This window comes from Alosa alosa, chromosome 14 (assembly GCF_017589495.1).
Source record: "Alosa alosa isolate M-15738 ecotype Scorff River chromosome 14, AALO_Geno_1.1, whole genome shotgun sequence".
Classification (NCBI taxonomy): Eukaryota; Metazoa; Chordata; class Actinopteri; order Clupeiformes; family Clupeidae; genus Alosa; species Alosa alosa.
The window spans coordinates 18,628,975-18,647,397 of record NC_063202.1 but is presented as its reverse complement, the minus strand read 5'-3'; the positions used below and the strand labels follow the sequence as shown (position 1 = coordinate 18,647,397).

At 44.1% G+C, this 18,423-nt stretch overlaps 1 protein-coding gene across 6 annotated transcripts in view; it reads left to right on the top strand.

Moving 5' to 3' along the window:
• Nucleotides 1–3,170: 3,170 nt before the first annotated feature.
• Nucleotides 3,171–18,423, top strand: part of LOC125307251 (leucine-rich repeat-containing protein 49) — a 55,729-nt gene continuing 40,476 nt past the window's right edge. For 3 of the 6 annotated variants that reach the window (XR_007195674.1, XR_007195675.1, XM_048263120.1), the window contains exons 1-8: nucleotides 3,171–3,643; nucleotides 3,926–3,994; nucleotides 4,175–4,268; nucleotides 4,450–4,680; nucleotides 5,292–5,415; nucleotides 5,765–5,968; nucleotides 6,765–6,831; nucleotides 14,425–14,568. Coding sequence is in view for 4 of the 6 variants with exons in the window: in XM_048263120.1 (XP_048119077.1) it covers nucleotides 3,590–3,643; nucleotides 3,926–3,994; nucleotides 4,175–4,268; nucleotides 4,450–4,680; nucleotides 5,292–5,415; nucleotides 5,765–5,968; nucleotides 6,765–6,831; nucleotides 14,425–14,568 (987 nt within the window). In the remaining 2 variants the exon portion in view is untranslated. The remainder of the gene's footprint in view (nucleotides 3,644–3,925; nucleotides 3,995–4,174; nucleotides 4,269–4,449; nucleotides 4,681–5,291; nucleotides 5,416–5,764; nucleotides 5,969–6,764; nucleotides 6,832–14,424; nucleotides 14,569–18,423) is intronic. The other 3 variants (XM_048263121.1, XM_048263122.1, XM_048263123.1) reach the window with 3 other exon arrangements.

The window sequence follows — 18,423 nt, the reverse complement described above, 5'->3', positions numbered from 1 at the left end:
GTTTCTTCCTTGGTAAGGGAGTTTTTCCTTGCCCCTGTTGCTCTTGGGTGCTCCTTGTTGGTGCCCCCACCCAATCCCAATCCTCCCCACCTTTTTATGCAGCCCTTGCCACTTAATCTACTACCCCCATTAATGCACAAATAGGCTGACACCAGACATAATTTCACTGCATTTCTTACTTCCAGTAACTATATGCATGTGACAATAAACTTCCTTGTATCCTTGTATCCTTGTATCCATTTCTTCTTGAAGCCGAAATAAATCTGAGGATGTTTATCGGACATGCTTGGTTTTTACTGCAGGTACGTTAATCTTGTAATATCAATAAGGACCTAGGTAATGTTACCGTTAGCGTTGGTTGAGTGATGGAGGCATTTGATTGATTGCATTTGTAGAAAACTATAAATGCGGTTATACCAAGCAAATGTATAGCAGCACTGTTTGTATCTTTCGACTGTCATTTATTGCACGTGCTACAAAATCATTCTGTGCAATGGAAGATTTACCAACGTTACACTACACCGGTCTGATACAGTTTTGCCTATACATGCGTGAGACTGAGACGCCTGTTTATTTTCTTTTAAGTGCGTGCAGGGTGTGAGAGGGGAATCGATGTGCTTTGATTACAGCTTGGTAGTTGTAGTCTGTGAAATTAAAAAAAGCGTGTGTGTGAAGTATCCAAACAATGACACCTTCATTTCATTATGGCTGCTTTAGCAAAACACCTTAAGCTACAGTGTAGTGGGTCCCATTTAGAAGTGGCTACTTCATTCGCTTTCCTTGACTCATGGAGCTGCGTGAATGTTATTACAACTTTTTTAATACGATATGACAGTTTAAGTCCAAGCGATACTGTAAGGTAAGCCATTGGTTTCAAAGGAGATTTTATTTGTGTTAGCCAGCATAGCCTATTGACAATTTATGTTGTAAATAGGCCTACCTTATAATCCTACCTGAAGCTTAGGGAAGCTAACAGCTTTCTATTAGGATCTAGTTTGTTAGTTACCGTTTTGTCATAACTCCCTGATGCATTTTTGCATTTAGAATAGCCAGAGCGTGTATATCTCAATCGGAAAATTAATTTCATCAAGGCCCATTTGGACATGTCAGTTATTTGCACCACTGGTTAGATGTAAAACAGCATTTCGTTTCAGACTAGGCTACTGTTACTTAATTTGTGCATTAACAATAACGTTTCAGACTACTGTTACTTAATTTGTGCATTTACAATAAAGTATTACATGAACTAAAGATGACTAAAATCTTATGTAGAAGAAGAAATATTCACAAAAAATCCATCCATCCAAAAATGACCTTTGTTTTTGATAGCTGTTGAAAACGGCATGGAACTGACAGAGATGTTTTTGTTTATAAATAAATAAATAAATAACATTATGCTGATACCTTTTTGCTTTTCCCAAATACAATGTAGCCTACAGGTGTAAGTGACCTTTCATCAATCCAGTTGCAATGGATGAACTGTGATGAACTGCCCTACTTGTGATTGTTTAGAGATTTTAAAGGTTTTATAACAATGCTACATCTTCTTTGGCTATTCTACAATCTATTCACCTTTTCAGCACCAGTAGGCTACTTTCTGTGCAGCCGCACACACACACTCAGGCATGCCAAACAAGCATACACAAAAGTTTCAAGAGTGGGGGATGGAGTAAAATATGGAGACAAATTGAAGTGTGATTTATTTTCGCGGAACGGATGCACAGGACTGAGCGGCGGTCATATTTTGTACCGCTATGCGGTACATCTAGTTTGTTAAATAGTAATAAACAGTTTATGCTGCATACCAGCTGATGTTCTCACTAGAGGAAATGTATCTGTAAACAGTGAACACCTAAAATAGGCCTTGAAAAAAAGCTCCTCAAAAGCCCACCTTAAAATATAGCTGCAATCGGCAATTATTGGGGTCCAAGCATCCCACAGCAGTTGCAACATTTAGTGGAGGTAGAAGTGGTTCAATAGCATCAAAAGGAGAGACAGTTGAAATTGAATTGTAGGGATTATTAGAAGATGTAGTCAACTAAACCACATAGGAACCTCACAGTACTTTCCTCCATGTCATAGGGGAAATTAGAATGCAACACTCTTTAATAAAACATAATCTACATTTAAGAGATTGTACCAGACTTAAAGTTAGTCACTAGAAACATATGCCCTCTGTCAAATGCTGTTGCATTTTCAGCCCTGAACAAAACTGTGTAAAAATGTGCAATGTTTAATTTGTCCCTCCTGAAATGAAATTAGGCATGAGGAACAAAAGAAACATTCAGTTCAAGCTGTAAACTTGACACAACTCCAGTGTCTTACAAATTATCATGAATGCTCTTTTGAAAAAAGGTGTTATTCTAGATAGGCCTAGATTCCTGCTGGACTATATGTCTTAGTCTGTTAAAAAAGTTATTGTCATCAACATCAAGCGTGTATGAAATATTATGCACTATGGATGATTATTTCCATTTCATAGCCAAAACAGTAAATGTTCCCATTTATTCATGTTTCAAAATGAAAAAAAAAAAATGTTATTCTGTTATGTCAATATGTGAGCTAAACCATTGCACATCCAAATAATTACCCTTCACGACCTACACCCCGGTCTCCATAGGTTAACATGGCAAAACGTCATCCCCTTCCTGATAGGCCCAAATATATTTACATCCTTCTGAAACTGCTTTTCCATGTCTCACCGTCACAAAATATATAAACACGAATAGGCCTATTTGTACATTTACTCAGAATATATGGGGGTAGGTGTTTGATTTGTCCCACTCAGAATATATGGGGGTAGGTGTTTGATTTGTCCCACCATAGACGTCTATTATTATAGCCTGTTTCCATGCATTCCGACAGTCTGGGATTGTGGATATCACAGGGTCTACTGAATAAGCATTATGTCGAAATGTACTGTAGCCTAGTGCATGCAGAGCCATATACGGCTCTGAACGCATGGGAAGCATTCCTGGCCAATATGTAATTTGGTAGGCCTACATCTATGTTGCATGATGAATGAGTTTATCACGTTTCATGAAGATTGTCTATTCATACAGGTAGGCCTACTGAAATATTTGGCGTAGGCTATCTACAGCTTTGATGTCACTGGCGCTGATGCAATTACATTTTTGTGAGATCTCTCTTAGATCCGGAGTCTATATGCTGAGTTTAGTGCCTGAACCATTACTAGTTTTTGCTGCCCAATCACTTGTTTTTACAAAAGAATAAAGAAAGAATAATCTGTTCAAAGACAGGGTTTCCGCTAGGTTTCCGCAGCTTTCTGCTTGGACCCCTAAAAAAAGACCGGATATTGGCGTTACCAGTGGAACGTGTTGTCGTTGCTAAGGAAGTGTGGCACGCTTGTTCTGTCCAACGAGGATCGGCATCCCTCTCAACTTCCAGCTTTTTTCAAAATCTACCACTGCGCTTTAGTCGTTGTAATATTCTCTTCTGGGCGTAGATTAAAAAAACCGAAACGTGACGCGAAGGAAGTGATACTAAGTAAATTAAAGTAAGACTAATTCACATCTGTGCTGGTATAACTGGATTCGTGACTAGTGTCGCTGGTCATCATTCGGTCAGCATGCGCTCACACAAACATCACAGCAACAACGGAGGACCGTTCTTCATGCCCACAGTAAGATGACGCAGTTTCCAAATAAGTAAACAGGGAAACGTTAATATAAACAGAACTTAAGTTCCTCCTTGTTTTTGCTAACGTCTGTACTTGTGAAATATTCACCACAAAATGTTACGACAAGCTCGGTCAATTCAAGTGTCTATTATGCTATTAAGTGAAAGACTAATGTGACAGCTGAGCTGAACTCAGCTGAGTGGAGAGAAGTGGTGAATACAAATGAGAAAGACATTAGTCTTTATTGCTCTAACTTGTTTCTCCCCTCTCTATACTCTTTAAAAGGTTAATAGCTATAAATTGCACCTTGCTGCAGTGAAATCTCTGATACCTGACAGAGATGTTCAAAAAACAGTGAGTATACTGATTGCACACCTCAGTATTTAAAGAAGAAAGAATGTTAAGGCTTATTTTTCTCTATTTTTAATAAACCTCTACATTTTACCTCTTGGCACAAAGGCACGAAAGCCCAAAAAGTAATGACACACATATTGCTCACACAATATGACAAATTTGACAAATTTGCCTCCACAGTTTGACTTACAAGCATGCCATGAACTAACCAAAAATATTTGCATGGACTCACTGAAGAAAACCCCACCAAGATTAGGTATGCCACCAAGAACAGGTATTCCCAGAGTCACATACTGTGATATGCGTTTCTAAATTGATAAGTATGTGTCAGTGTCATACATTATTCACACTTTCACTCATGATGTATCATTTTTAGTTTACTTTCAGTTTACTTTACATTTTCTCTGTCTACCTCTTCATTACATGGTCCTTTCATTCAATATGCTGCGCTTCAGACCTCCGCCATCTTGCCCAGGCTGGCAAGAGGCCTCTGCATGCCCCTTTGCTGGCATTTGTCAATGAGCAGAGGAGTCCTGAGTGCCATCTGCCCACCCCTCGAGCCGCAGGCACCAGTCATCCCCCATGGGACCAGGGGTGCCAGTCTGTCCGAGCTAAGCCCCAACGCCACACTCGCAGCGCTGGGGCCTCACACTCACACAACCCCCTTTCACACCATCAGGCTTCAGGTAAGGCCCCTCTCTCACACCAACCTCAAGTTTCTTGAGAACTTAGGAACACATGGTTATCTGATTTCCCTGCAACATTGCTCAAAAGTTGCCTCATATATCATCTAAAAAGCAACACGATGAAAAATGTTGCCCCTTGGCGTTAATATAACCCCGTTTAACACTTACACGGTCTCCAGTTAGTTAAAGAACAGCTAAAATGGTCATGATCCTACTGTACCCGATCAACAGCGTTACACAGTGCAATATCAAGCATTCTGGGCATGCATTAACAATGGCAGAGACTCATCCTCCACCCCATTTATGGGTTTCATCACTATGTGATTAGCTTGTGATTTGCTTCTTTTCTTCTCCTTGGATATCAAAAACTTGCTTTCTTTTCGAAAATATCCCAAACCAGAGCCAAGGACTGCACTATGAAGATATCAAAGCATCTCATTTGTGTGCTGGTCACGAAGAGCGTCTGTGTTCTGTGTTTCCATCTGTCACTGTATCACAGTACAAGGAAACTGTATGCTGAGCTGAAGGATTTAGTCAGTATTCAGCTTCCATACTTGGGCCCTGCCATGTTACTGAAAATAGTGTTTGCTTGCTGTGAGCACTGCTCACAGAAAGATATGCATCTCTGCCAGGAGAGTCGACGGCAGCCACAGCACTGGACAGCTCCCTGCCCGGCTTCCCCATCGCTTTCCGATCCCGTGACGACTGTGGAACGGAACGTCTGGATTTGGACAGGTGAGCTCCAGAAATCTCTCCCCTGCGGGGGTAAGTGATTTGGCTGATGCCGAACGTTTTGTTTTGCAGGGGTGACACGCATTTTTGAATGTCACATGAAAAGGTCATAATATGTCAAATTTGTAATTAATAGTTTTAGCCAGCAGGTGGCAATAATGACCTATTACAGGGCAACAACATGTGCTGAAGCACAGATAAACAGATGTGTGCGCATGTGCAGAATCTGAAGATTCATGGTTGGCTTATGCCAGAGCAGCGGAATAGATGTAAAAGTATTACACTTTAATATGGTGCCAGCATTTTCTTGTAATTATTTGAAAGCTCAGGGCGTTTTTCTCCCTACTATAAGGCGTGGACTGGTAGAGTGCCCCCCGGTGGTTGGTCTGGAGAAGTTGCGACTACTGAATCTCCAGCACAACCTGCTGACCCGTGTTCACAGCCTGGAGTCGCTGAGACGTCTGGTTTTCCTGGACCTGTACGACAACCACATCTCCGACCTCACTGGCATCGCCTGTCTCGTGTCGCTTAGGGTACTCATGCTGGGGAAAAACAGGTGTGTGTGTGTGTGTGTGTGTGTGTGTGTGTGTGTGTGTGTGTGTGAGAGAAGTAGAGGGTGAGGAAGAGAGAATGTGTGACTATAAAATATGAAGTGTCTATAACATCATTTGTGCATAATTTTGACTGCAGCATTTGAATGCATTTATATTGATAATAGACCATGTTAATGCACTTCAATGTACTGCAGTGGTTCTGAGTGTGGTTGAATCAACAGAACACTTGAATCTACATTTTAAACTTAATTTCACTCTGAACCACACAAAGTAGTCAGGGACTAGGGTTCCCATCTGTTGGTGCACTTAAAAATGTCCCTTGCCTGACAAATGACTTTTTTGGAGAAAATTAAAGTCACAAATCACCCTGTGAACAGCAGGGGTCTGGTGACTAATGTCTGCCATTGTTCCTGTCTCTTTTAAGCGCTCTGCCATTGGGCACCAACATGAGTGCAATGCACTCCTCTTTCAACATTTGATTACATTGGATTTCATTGTTTTCAATACAACCCTGATGTGCGTGGCTGCAGCGTCTATTTGCAGAGCGCTTTAGAGTGACATTTTCCCCCTCAAGGGGCCCTGGATTCAAAGCATACCACAGGTGCTTTTTTAGTTGGGTATCACTCAGGCAATCACTAATAAGTTCAGTACTGACCAGGGCCGCCAGTCTAACAGAGTACGTCCTGACTGATTCAGAGTCATCGCATGGATCAAATGTTTTATGTAGAGTCTACAGAAGTCCCTCTGATGGCAAAAAAATAGTTACGTAACTATAATATCCAATAAAATGTTTTTCAGGATTCAACGAATATGCCACCTGGATAACCTTGCCAAACTTGATGTCCTGGACATGCACAATAATCAGGTACAGTTTCTTTTCTCTCTTTCCTTGAACACTTGTTCATTCATGGGTGAAATACATTATGTGGTCATTTACTCCTGCTACCCACTTTATAAGTCTCTTTCTTTCTGTCTGACACACACACACACACACACACACACACACACACACACACAAACACACACAAACACACACAAACACACACACTAATTGCTGGATATGAGCTGACTATTGCCCCTTTACCACTATTGGGTAAAGCCTTGGACTTTTTATATTTCCATGGGGCTGAGGCCGGCCTCAGGGCAGGGGGCAGTGAACCGAGGACCCTTGGAATGGAATACGACGCAACAATAAAACCGAAGAAATGTAAAAATAGACCGTTGGCATTTGTTTAGGGTTGCCTAGCAACACAGTGACTTATGCACGCACTGTTTAGAAGTTTCCAGCTAATGTCCCCGATGTTACAGCTCCTTATGGAATAAGCCCACGCACCGGTGTTTAAGACCGGGGAAAAGCCTTAGGCCAGCTCCGGTCCGTACTGGAAAAGAGCCATAAGTCCCAGTGCTAGTTTCACTGTGTGTGCCACCACCTCCCCCTCACTGCCTGTTTGTTGCAGCAGGCCTACGTCAGTTGCCCATGTCCCCCTGTTCAGTTCCAGAAAAAAAACCCTGGTTTCTCTCTCATGGGTGCGTGTGGTGAGGTGGCCTGATGGGCCTAGTGCCCGATGCCGTCCCTGGCAGCGACATGCTGTGAACCGCAGGGGCTCCGTTCGAAGCAGACCCGAAATGGAGGCCGCGGGTATCGGGTGCCAGCCGACTCCACTCAGGGCTGGCATGGAACAGAATGCACAATGAGAGGAGGCCCAGGCTCTGGCAGTGCACACCCCCACTGTTTGGCCTTCATGTCCCCTGTCTGTCTATTTTTGCTCTATTTATTGTCTAATAATATAATTTGGTATCTTTTTTATCATGTTTTTCCATCACATCTTTCTTTCTTTTTTTTCTTTCTCAAAGCTGTCTCTTTCTATTCTATCTCTTATTATTGATCTGTTTTGTTTTCTACTCTGTCCTCTATCTCTTTGATATCCCTCCTTTATCTTCTCTTCTTCAGTGACTCCTCTCTTTACCTCTGTCTGTTTCTCCTCTCTGTTTCTCTCTCTTCCTTTCTCTCTTTCTCTCTTTCTCTCTCTCTCTCTCACACTACTCCCCATGGTTGTTTGGATCTTTCCCAGAATACCTTACTGTCACGAAAGTGACTTATGGTAAAGATGTAAGCATATCCGTCTGCAAAACCCCATACTCAGTGGGAAGCCTTTTAAGCCCAGACCAGATGATTACATTTATGGTTTTCACACAGAGACGGCTCTCAGACCTCCGCCATGGAGAATGACAAGTGTGTAATTCAACTCGTCCCATGAAGGTTCAGCGCCGAGCTCTGAGACTCTGAGACTGAGCTGGGTTTTTGATTGACGTGCAGCGTGCTTGTTGACAGAGGTGCTGTCTACCACATTACCTGTGGTAGAATTAGTGGCCAGTGGAGAGCGTCTGAAAGCCTTTCGAACATATCTGTTTTGGTCTGTTTTTCTGTTTTCTGGCGGTTGCTGTTGCAGCAGTGTAAAGACGTATTATTAAAGTGAAGCATGAGAAATGTGAAATGGTGAGATAAAAAGAGTGAAAGCCAAAGTCTTATCAGCATCTCACCCACTCAAAGCCATGCCCTGAGTTAGCTTCTTACTACTTACTCATTAGTGGCAGTACATGACCCTTTTTCTCTTTTTACTTCCTTCCTCATTGTGGTGATACCCATTTATGTTGAGTATGAGCTTTGATATCACTGCCCAAAAGTCACTGGGGTTTAGTTTGCAATCACTCAACTTAATGGACTTTCATTGCATTTCCCTCTCCTTTAATTGATTGTTGTCAACCTCACTTTTCATTTCTGGGATCTTGCTTTTTTGTGTACTCTCCATCTATTTCTGTTGTGTCTATTTTTAGTCTGTCTTTCTCTCTTGTTCTTTCTCTCTCTCGCTCTCTCTCGCTCATTCATCCTCCTTTCTTCTCCACTTGAAAGGCTTACTCTCTCCCAGGAGCTTTAGCCTGGTGCAAAGAAGACCACAAATAGAAATACAACAATTGGGTTCTATGGAACTATTTATTGGTTTCTGATTGGCCTAGAGACGTTCCATGAGTTGGAATATCCCTGGACATTTCAACTCATACTTTGCACAGCTAATAATAAATCACTCCGCGATACAATGCGAAGATTTGACACAATGTTCTCATCCCAGCTCTCCACTATTTCAAGCCTCCGGCCTCGTGGCTACGGCCGAACAACACCCGTGGGAATATCCATGACCAACCCCACTCTCACTCGTGCTATATTGCTTAAACATAAACCGACACGGAACTGTAGCTTTGAGGGGGAGAATGCTGATTGGAATCAAATTATCAAAATATCTAGTTCTGTTCTGGAGTTTGTAGAATATGGTTCAGTCAGAGAAACAGAAAGTGCCAACATGGCAGAGAGAGAGAGAGAGAGAGACTTTCATACCTTGTTTACTTCCATAAATTGCATTGTTAATAAGGCAACATGGATTCAGATGTCAATTCGCTTTTCAGGTATTAAGCCTAAGGCCATAAATAAACCATAAACAGAGGCATTTGAGTGTTCATCCGATAGCCCTGGTCAGCCAAGAATGCCTGCTGAATTAAGTGATAATCATATGGAGATAACCACTGTGGCATATTTGGGATGCCTTGACCTGCCCCAACGGAAGCCACACCACAGCAATTTGTAACTTAAGCCTGTAAAAAAACTTTTTTATTTTTTTCGGTACAATTTTCCAATCTGATTTGATGAGAGATTGTTGGAGTGTGAAAGAGATGGGTGGGGTGGGTTGAGGTTAGGGTGAAACTGTTGATCAGTCAGTGGATCAAAGGATATTGAAGAACTTGAGGAGAACTGAATGGTTTTCTCATCTTAGTGAACAATTCATTAAAAAACACACTGCTTCGGGATGACTGGTTGAGGGTGCATGTGTGAGTAAGTGAGTGTGTGTGTGTGTGTGGGTGAGAGCGAGAGAGAGAGAAACAGAGAGATAGACAAGCAGATGTGCATGTGAGAAAAAGTGAGGCGAATCCATTCATTTCCAGTCACTAAGCAGACGCTTCTTCCGAAGGCGAAATACAAATTAGTTTGAGTCCAACACAAACAAAGAACAGCTGGTGGAAATGTAAGATTCTGCAGTGGTCAGTGCAAATGGCCGGCAGCCAAAACTACAGTAGTGTGTTTTTTCAAAGCCTCTGAGTGGCGTAGCAAGTGTGATAATAGAATATACAGTATTTTGTATGAACACAGTAGCTGAGATCCAGTGAAAGGTTATGTTTGGACTGTTTACGTTTCTGTAAGTTCATTCGAGTTCATTATGAGATGTACCTGAACACAGAGATGGCCCTGTGTGTGTGTGTGTGTGTGTGTGTGTGTCTGTGTCTGTGTCTGTGTCTGTGTGTGTGTGTGTTTCTGTGTGTTTCTGTGTGTGTGTGTGTGTGTGTGTGTGTGTGTGTGTGTGTGTGTGTGTGTGTGTGTGTGTGTGTGTGTGTGTCTGTGTCTGTGTCTGTGTCTGTGTGTGTTTCTGTGTGTTTCTGTGTGTGTGTGTGTGTGTGTGTGTGTGTGTGTGTGTGTGTGTGTGTGTGTGTCTGTGTGTAAAAGAGTGAGAGAGAGCAAGAGAGAAAACTGGAACATTACCTCACTCTTCTTTCTCCCTCCCTCCATCAATAGTCAAAACAACATGTGCTTGTCTCCCCTCGTCCCTTTGCCCCCATCACCACGCCAACAGCAACACCGCTGGAGCAGGGGTGGGGCAGAGGGCCTGAGGGTGCTGGAACTGGATCTGTCTTGGAGCTGGAGGAGGGACCACCTGTCCCCCGGCTCACTGCGGCTCAGGCCCAGCAGGAGTGCACCTGACTCGGGCTCTCCCTTTCACACAACCTGGGGATCAGGTGGGGGTGAGAGGCAGGTGGGCCAGATCTGGGTTGGAGGTGTGCCGAGGGGTTGGTGGAGCACATGGAGATGGAGGAGGGCTCTGCACTAATGCTGTTAGGGCTGGAGTGGCTCCACACACACACACACACACACACACACACACACACACACACACACACAGCTGGAGCTTGGACATGCCTCACTGAATCTAGACTGGACAACCACAAAGCTAAACAAAGGGAAGTGATAGAACTGGTCTCATTTTGGCTGTGTCCATTTCACTAGGTGACTGCAGGGGGAAGGAGAGATTGCCTGACTTGGGTGGGTATGGTGCTAACAGCAACAACACCAAAGAGTGGCATCAAGAGGGGGTGTTGAGAGACCGCAGAACTGGCGTCCCAGTAGGCCGTCCACCAAGCTGTTTCCACCAGACTGTTGCGCTGTTCTTTTGGAGCCGGCCGGGGGACATCTCATTCTGGGGCTGTCACAGGACCAGACTGCGCCACTCTCTATGGTGAAAAGGGCCATTCCTCCTCTGGGTGTGAGGTCTGTGCACAGTTCCCACAGAAAGAACTTTTTAAATGCAGTTTGGTTCACCTTTACTCCTGTTACTGTGGGTGCAGGTCATCATCACAGAGGTTACCACGGATTCAGCAAAACTACCTAAACTTTGCCATAGGTCAGGTTGGTCGTAGCATCCATACTGCAAAAGCAGATTATGGGTGACAGGGCGGCTACACGGGGTGGGCAACTGAAGGGCTCGGTTTGCGTATCGTAAAAATAGTTTTAGAAGACTGGCCTAACGAACGAACGAACGTACGAACGTACGAACATACGAACATGGCGCTATCACATCTGGTGTAGCCAGTTCTATTGATTATAGTTGCAGCTAATTGTCAGACGCAACGCGGCAGATGCAACGCGAACGGAACGCTTTAGTTTCGTGCCCGGTGTAGCCTGCCTGTGATAGTGACCAGGGGGAAAGGCTGGTGGAGAATAGAACAATGGGTAGAGTCTTGTGTGACTCACTCTCTCTCTCTCACAGAAGGACAAGTGCAGGTGTATAGCAGTGAGCATACAACACACCAGTGGTGACTAGTGGTTTGTTCTGTTATGTGCAGTAGCACAGTCACTCCAGCACGGTGGTGTGGCACAGAAAAAAGACTTGGAAGTCACTTGGTGTTTAATGTATAGTGTGTAAAATACTGCAATGTAAAATGATCAACTAGATGTTCCTCTAAAATGTCAGAGAATATACTCTCAAGAAATAGTGCTAAGAGGTTGCAAGTCATGGAACATGCAGTGGGATATGGAAATTGGGAAAATACTAATTATGGCATGACATAAGCTGTCATAAAGATGGCATGACATAAGCTGTCTGGCCAGCTGATAGCCTTTGGCAGCCGTGGCCTACTGGTTAGCGCTTCGGACTTGTTACCGGTTGCCGGTTCGAACGCCGACCAGTAGGCACGACTGAAGTGCCCTTGAGCAAGGCACCTAACCCCTCACTGCTCCCCGAGCGCCGCTGTTGTTGCAGGCAGCTCACTGCGCCGGGGTTAGTGTGTGCTTCACCTCGCTGTGTGTTCACTGTGTGTTGAGTGTGTTTCACTAATTCACGGATTGGGATAAATGCATAGACCAAATTTCCCTCACGGGATCAAAAGAGTATATATACTTAATACTTATATACTTAGCCATATTTTCATGTCTAAGGACAAATTGTGATTATCTGCACAGTCAGATGTTATTGCATTGGGCCGACAGGGTAATGACCAAATCTCTACCTCCAGCTGGCATTCGAATAGAGTAGCAAGATGTGTCAGAGGACAGACACGACATTAAAAAGGCCCTGCTGTTTATAATGGTACTGGTAAAGACACCGCATAAATTTTCTTATTACGTCTCTTTTGTAGGATTATTTGTATATTGTGTTTTCTTTATTTAAACAAACATGTTGACGTGTTGTGAATGAATACTATTTTGAGGGTTTGCCTGATTGTGTTAAAATGAGACATCATTGCTTTGCTTGTGTCTCCTAATGTAATTTACCCTTGTGCTTGGAATTACACATCTGGCTTTCACACAGACAAAGAGGACAGTAACAGTCGTGGTTGGGTAAGAAGACTGAATGAGAGTACATCTGTACGACTGCTTTGGAACTGTCGGCACCATAATGAGGCCTTTAGCTTTGACCTCCAGCTGACCTTCGGAGGACATCCTCTTGCCGCCCCCCCTGGCCCGAGCACAGCTGGAGTGTTTGTCTGTGAAGGCTCCATATGCGCTCCAATGCCCCCAGTGCTTTCCCAAGTTTCCCTGTGAAAGCAGAGCAAAAATTCATATTAGGCAGGGATCACACTGACCAGCGGCAAGCGGCAGGTTTCCTATTGTTCTCTATAGAGAACAATAGCGGCACGGTGGCAGTGCTGGCGTAACACTAGTGTTTCAAAGCGCAACACGAGCATATTCAATTGTCAGTTTAGGCAAACCATTTGTGTTGCTTAGGAACGAGAAAAAACGTATTATGGTCTGAGCGTTGCGTTACGCTTGCTACTGACCAATGTGATCCCCGCCTTACTGCTTTCCTCTCATATAGAGTACACTCACATTGACACCCTAGACTCACTTGTACACAATACACTCACGCACACGTATTGTCACACATACACAGGGAGAATTTCACACTCAGTTATTCACAACCCTCAGACAGATAAAAACAAATTATTATTCACACAATGTTCATTCACACTCAGATGCAGATTCAAACACAGACACACACACACTAGCATTCACAGACACACACCTTTGTATTTGCATACATCAACACATGTACACACACTCAGTTTTACACAGGCACACACACACACACACACACATACAAACACACACAACCTGACATCCAAGTCTTGCACTCTGTAACCTCTCGGGTAGGGCGGATTACCTGAACTGAACGGTGATGTATTTACACAAAGGGGCCCATCCCAATGCAAACAAGGGTTTCCTTAATGACCACCTCTTCACATGGAATGTGTCAAAACGTTGACCTTATGTAAGGTTAAGAGCCACAGGTGCTATTGACGCACCTGCAGTGTGTCTCTGTGTGTGCGTATATATGTGTATGTGTGTGCGTATGTGTGGGGTGGTGTGTGTGTGTGTGTGTGTGTGTGTGTGTGTGTGTGTGTGTGTGTGTGTGTGTGTGTGTGTGTGTGTGTGTATGTGTGTGTATGTGTGGGTGGTGTGTGTGTGTGTGTGTGATTCAGTCTTCAGTGACTGCTCTCAAGCTGTAAAAACAGATAACATAAATGGGAGAGAAGACATCAATCTCAGTATTTTTAGAATTGGATACAGGAGACAGTGGCTGTGTGCCCAGTATCAATACTGATGAAAGCGGTCCTGGCAAAGGTGGTCTCTGTTTTTGTTTTTGTAACAGAAGCATAGTAGGTAGAAATCCTTTTAGTTATTGTTTTTGATATGTTTATGGCACTACAGTGCTTCTATCTCATACCAAATATGATGGATTAGGGTGTTCTGATTAAAAATAGATTATTTTTTTGACACTCTACCCTAAAAAAAGTAAAAAAATAAAATAAATAAAAATGCTAAGTGAAAGTCATCTAACTTGACCTGCATTTCTTCTAGATCTCCCAGATGGAGAACTTGTCTCACTTGTCGGAGCTGCGGGTTCTAAACTTGGCAGGGAACCGCATTTCTAGGGTGCAGGGGCTGCAAGGTCTGGATTCGCTGATGGAGCTCAATCTGAAACGGAACTCCATCTCCTCTGTGGTGAGTAGTTGTGTGTCTGGTGAGGATGGTCTGTATTGTGTGTCTTCTTACCACCATCATTGTAGCAATCTATCTCCACCCACAGTCAGTTCCACATGTCTCCACTGTAGCAGTATAGCATACAGCAACAGACCAGCACAACAGAAGGAGTCCAATTTTGTTTTTTGCTGATGCAAGCTTCAAGCAGTGTTGCCCTGAGTTGTTTATAGAATGCCAAGCCTTCGGCCTCAAAACAGCCAGCGAAACAGATGACTATGTCTCAGAGCACCTGTTTGCCTCTTAATTAAGCACCCTTGCTCACTGCTCATTCTCACCTGGACACAAAGCAATACATCATCATCTGCTGCTTCAGGAGAAGGGAAAAGTGAGCTTCCCCGAGGATTCACCAGAGGGCCAACTCTCTCTCTCTCTCTCTCTCTCTCTCTCTCTCTCTCTCTCTCTCTCGCACACACACACACACACACACACACACTCTCTCTCTCATGCACACACACATACATACGCACACACAGTCGCGTGCACACACACTCACACACACACACACACACACACATGCATACACCCACACACACAGTCACACATACACACTTTCTCTCTCTCGCTCTCTCTCTCTCTGTCTCTCTCTCTCTCACACACACACACACACACACACACACACACACACACACAGGGCGAAGTGCATGGGAGCCTGCAGAAGACTCAGCTCCACTAGGCTGAGCTCAGGACCTAACTGAGCGCCACTTCTTGTCTCAGCTTCAGTAGCTCTTCTTGGGATGAATAACCCCCCTTACCGAAACGGTGTGTACAGTATGCATGTGTTAACACAAGACAAAACACAACCTAATGCTATATACAAATATTTTGTATATTACTCTATATTTTGTATTTATGTAAAGCACCTTGAATGACCCTTGTGTAGAAAATGTGTTACATAAATAAACTTGACTTGACTTGACTACTTTGACAGTGAACTGGCTCACAATTGTACACATTATGTTGCCACTGTATATATGGTATCTGGTATCTTAAAGTGACTTAAAGTACGTGGTATCTTACAGTGACTCGCTCAAGAGCTTCTGACTATGGAGCTGAAAGACTCCTCCATCACTCCAACAGCCCCGCCCCCCGTCCCTGTCCCCCGTCTCCCTCCCTGTCCCCCCTGTCCCCTGTCCAGTTATGCCAGGGTAATTGGCATGCTTCTGTGTTTGTGTGTGTGTGTGTGTATCTGTGTTTTTTCCAGATGCTCGCAGATGTTGCTGCTGTGTCTGTCATCTCACTCCCGGCTCTGGGGCAGCTGCTTCTCTCTTTCTCTCCCTCTCTTTTTCTCTCCCTCTCTTACTTTTTCTCTCCCTCTCTTTTTCTCTCCCTCTCTTACTTTTTCTCTCTCACACTTCTGTAGTGTGTGCCTACTAAACAAGGAGTCTATTGCAGTTTTGAAAGCAAGAATGATTTAATGAGTGAGACCGAGGTTTAGTGGTTGTCTTGATGTTAAGATCAAGACTCCTAAGGTACTCTTAAATGGCCACTCTAGCCTCGGTAAGCATGTACACGTTCAGACAGGCAAACTCACACATGCTCACACCTACACTTGTCATGAGGCATGACAATTTTAAAAAACAACTTCATAACTTCACCACAAAACTCCTTGGATTGTAGCCCATCCTTCTTCATGCTCTTCTCTCCCAAACAACTTCCTGACTTAATGACAGGATGCAGCGTTTTTTATTAGATCAACAAACACGGCCGTGTGTAGCAATCTGAAATCCCCCCCCCACACACATACACCCCCGACAGCATCCTTCTGTCTTTTTCATTACAAGGCTTCTGTGCCAGCCGCTGATTGCCCACTCTGCCAAAGCTGCACCCAGGAATCTGCAGGTGCCTCGGTCTCTCATGAGTGGCTGAGAGGCAAAGTGGTCGTCTGGAAGCGGCTTCCGAAGGCGTAACAAATGCGTGGAAGTTCTACTTTCAGGATAAACAACCGTCCTGAGTGGTGTTTTTAAACGGCAGGATGGGGCTTGCGAGGGCAGGCTTTATACACAGCTGGACTCTCGAGTGAGTGAGTGTCTGCCAGAGAGAGCCAGCAAGAAGAGATGTGTTGAGAGGGGTTGTGTGGGGGCACTTTGTCTGGAAAGTGTGAAGGAGACATTTTAGATAGCATGGTATGTAAATAAGGGAAGCTTTTAGTGGCAAATTGCACTTAAATCTGCACACTGACAGGACTTGTCCTCGGTCACAGTGGCTACCTAAGTGGTGTGTAGATGGCCCTTACGTAGTCTCACACAGACACACTCACTTAGATTCACTCACATCTCAAGATACAAGATTCATGTTTTGTTACGTCTGATTGTACTTGTATAAGGGGCTAACATTTTTGGATTCCGGCTCACTTACAGTATAAAGTGTAAGTGCTGCTGATGGGTGTGTTTTGCTGATGTTGTTACAGCTATGTCTGAGCGAGTGAGTATGTATGTGTGTGTTGTATGAGAATGATTGTGTGTGTGTGTGTGTGTGTGTGTGTGTGTGGGTGGGTGTTTGTACTGTATGTGTGTGTGTGTGTGTGTGTGTGTCATAAAAGCAATCATGTTTGCCCGAACCCGAAGGGACCCGACGGGACCCGACGGGTTCGGGCTTCATTTCTATTATCATTTCACGCAGGCTCGGTCCGGGCTCGGGCTTGCACTCCGGCTTGTGCGGTAGACTAAGTGAACGGTCAGGTGATGCGTTTCGATTAGCTGCGAGAAAGATGCAAAAATGGATGCTGAGGAGGGGAAACGGAGGCTGGCCTCTGGCGATTACTTTTTAGTTGCACCAGCTAAGAAAGCAAAGTTTGAGGTGTGGAAAAGTTTTGATCATGTGCATAATGAGAATAATGAGCCAGTGAGTTAGCCTGTGTGAAATCCGAAGGATGCAACATTCTGCAGAACGACAGGGAATTGGTCGCTGATAAGGCATGTTCATCAAAGCTTGTCCACACCTGCAGGTTGTGTTTTGCCCAGGACCAGGTGAAACAAATGGTTACGGAGAACAAGTGTGTCAGCTTTCGCTGTAAAGACATTAGGCCTTTTAATATCGTAAATGGCCCGGGGTTTGAAGAGCTGGCGCAAGAACTAATTAATGTCGGGGCTGGGAGGGTTCCTGCAAACTTTGCAAAGTGCAAAGAGGACTTTCTGTAACAGGACTATTTTATTTCTTTGTTCCAACTTCCAAGTGGCCTAGCCTACGTTAGTCATGAATAAATTATGTCAAAAAAATGTATAAATGACTCATTCTTGACAAAAGGCAAAAGAGCTGTGTGCGTGCGGACATTTGAATAATGTCGGGCTGTAAACGGGTTCGGGCTTTTAAAAAGCTGTCAGTCTCGGGCTCAGGGCTGATTTCTGTCGGGCTCGGCCCTTGTCGGGCCTAACTTTTGAGGCCCGATTACAGCTCTATTTAGCCTTTGTTCACATTAATACCTTTAGACACTTGCACAGAAGGTACCGTACAGACACTAAACATGTCCACTCTAGTGTCTTCTGCCCTCTGCTGTGTGTGCATCTGCTGGAAAAGGCTGCAGAGCTGTCAGGCGTGGGCACACTGCTCCTCCTGCTGCTGATGCTGTGAGAAGTGTGTCATTGCCAATGACAGTGAATTGTAAGTGTGTGTGTGTGTGTGTGTGTGTTTTTTTGTGAACATATTTGTGTTTGTGTGTGTGCTCTCGTCTTTGTAAATGACACAAACACTTACACAGACGAGGGCACACACACACATACAGTGTACACACACACACACACACACACACACACAACACAAACACAAAAACAAAAACAAACAAACACAAGCACAGTTGGCAGAAAATGGCCAAATGCTTAG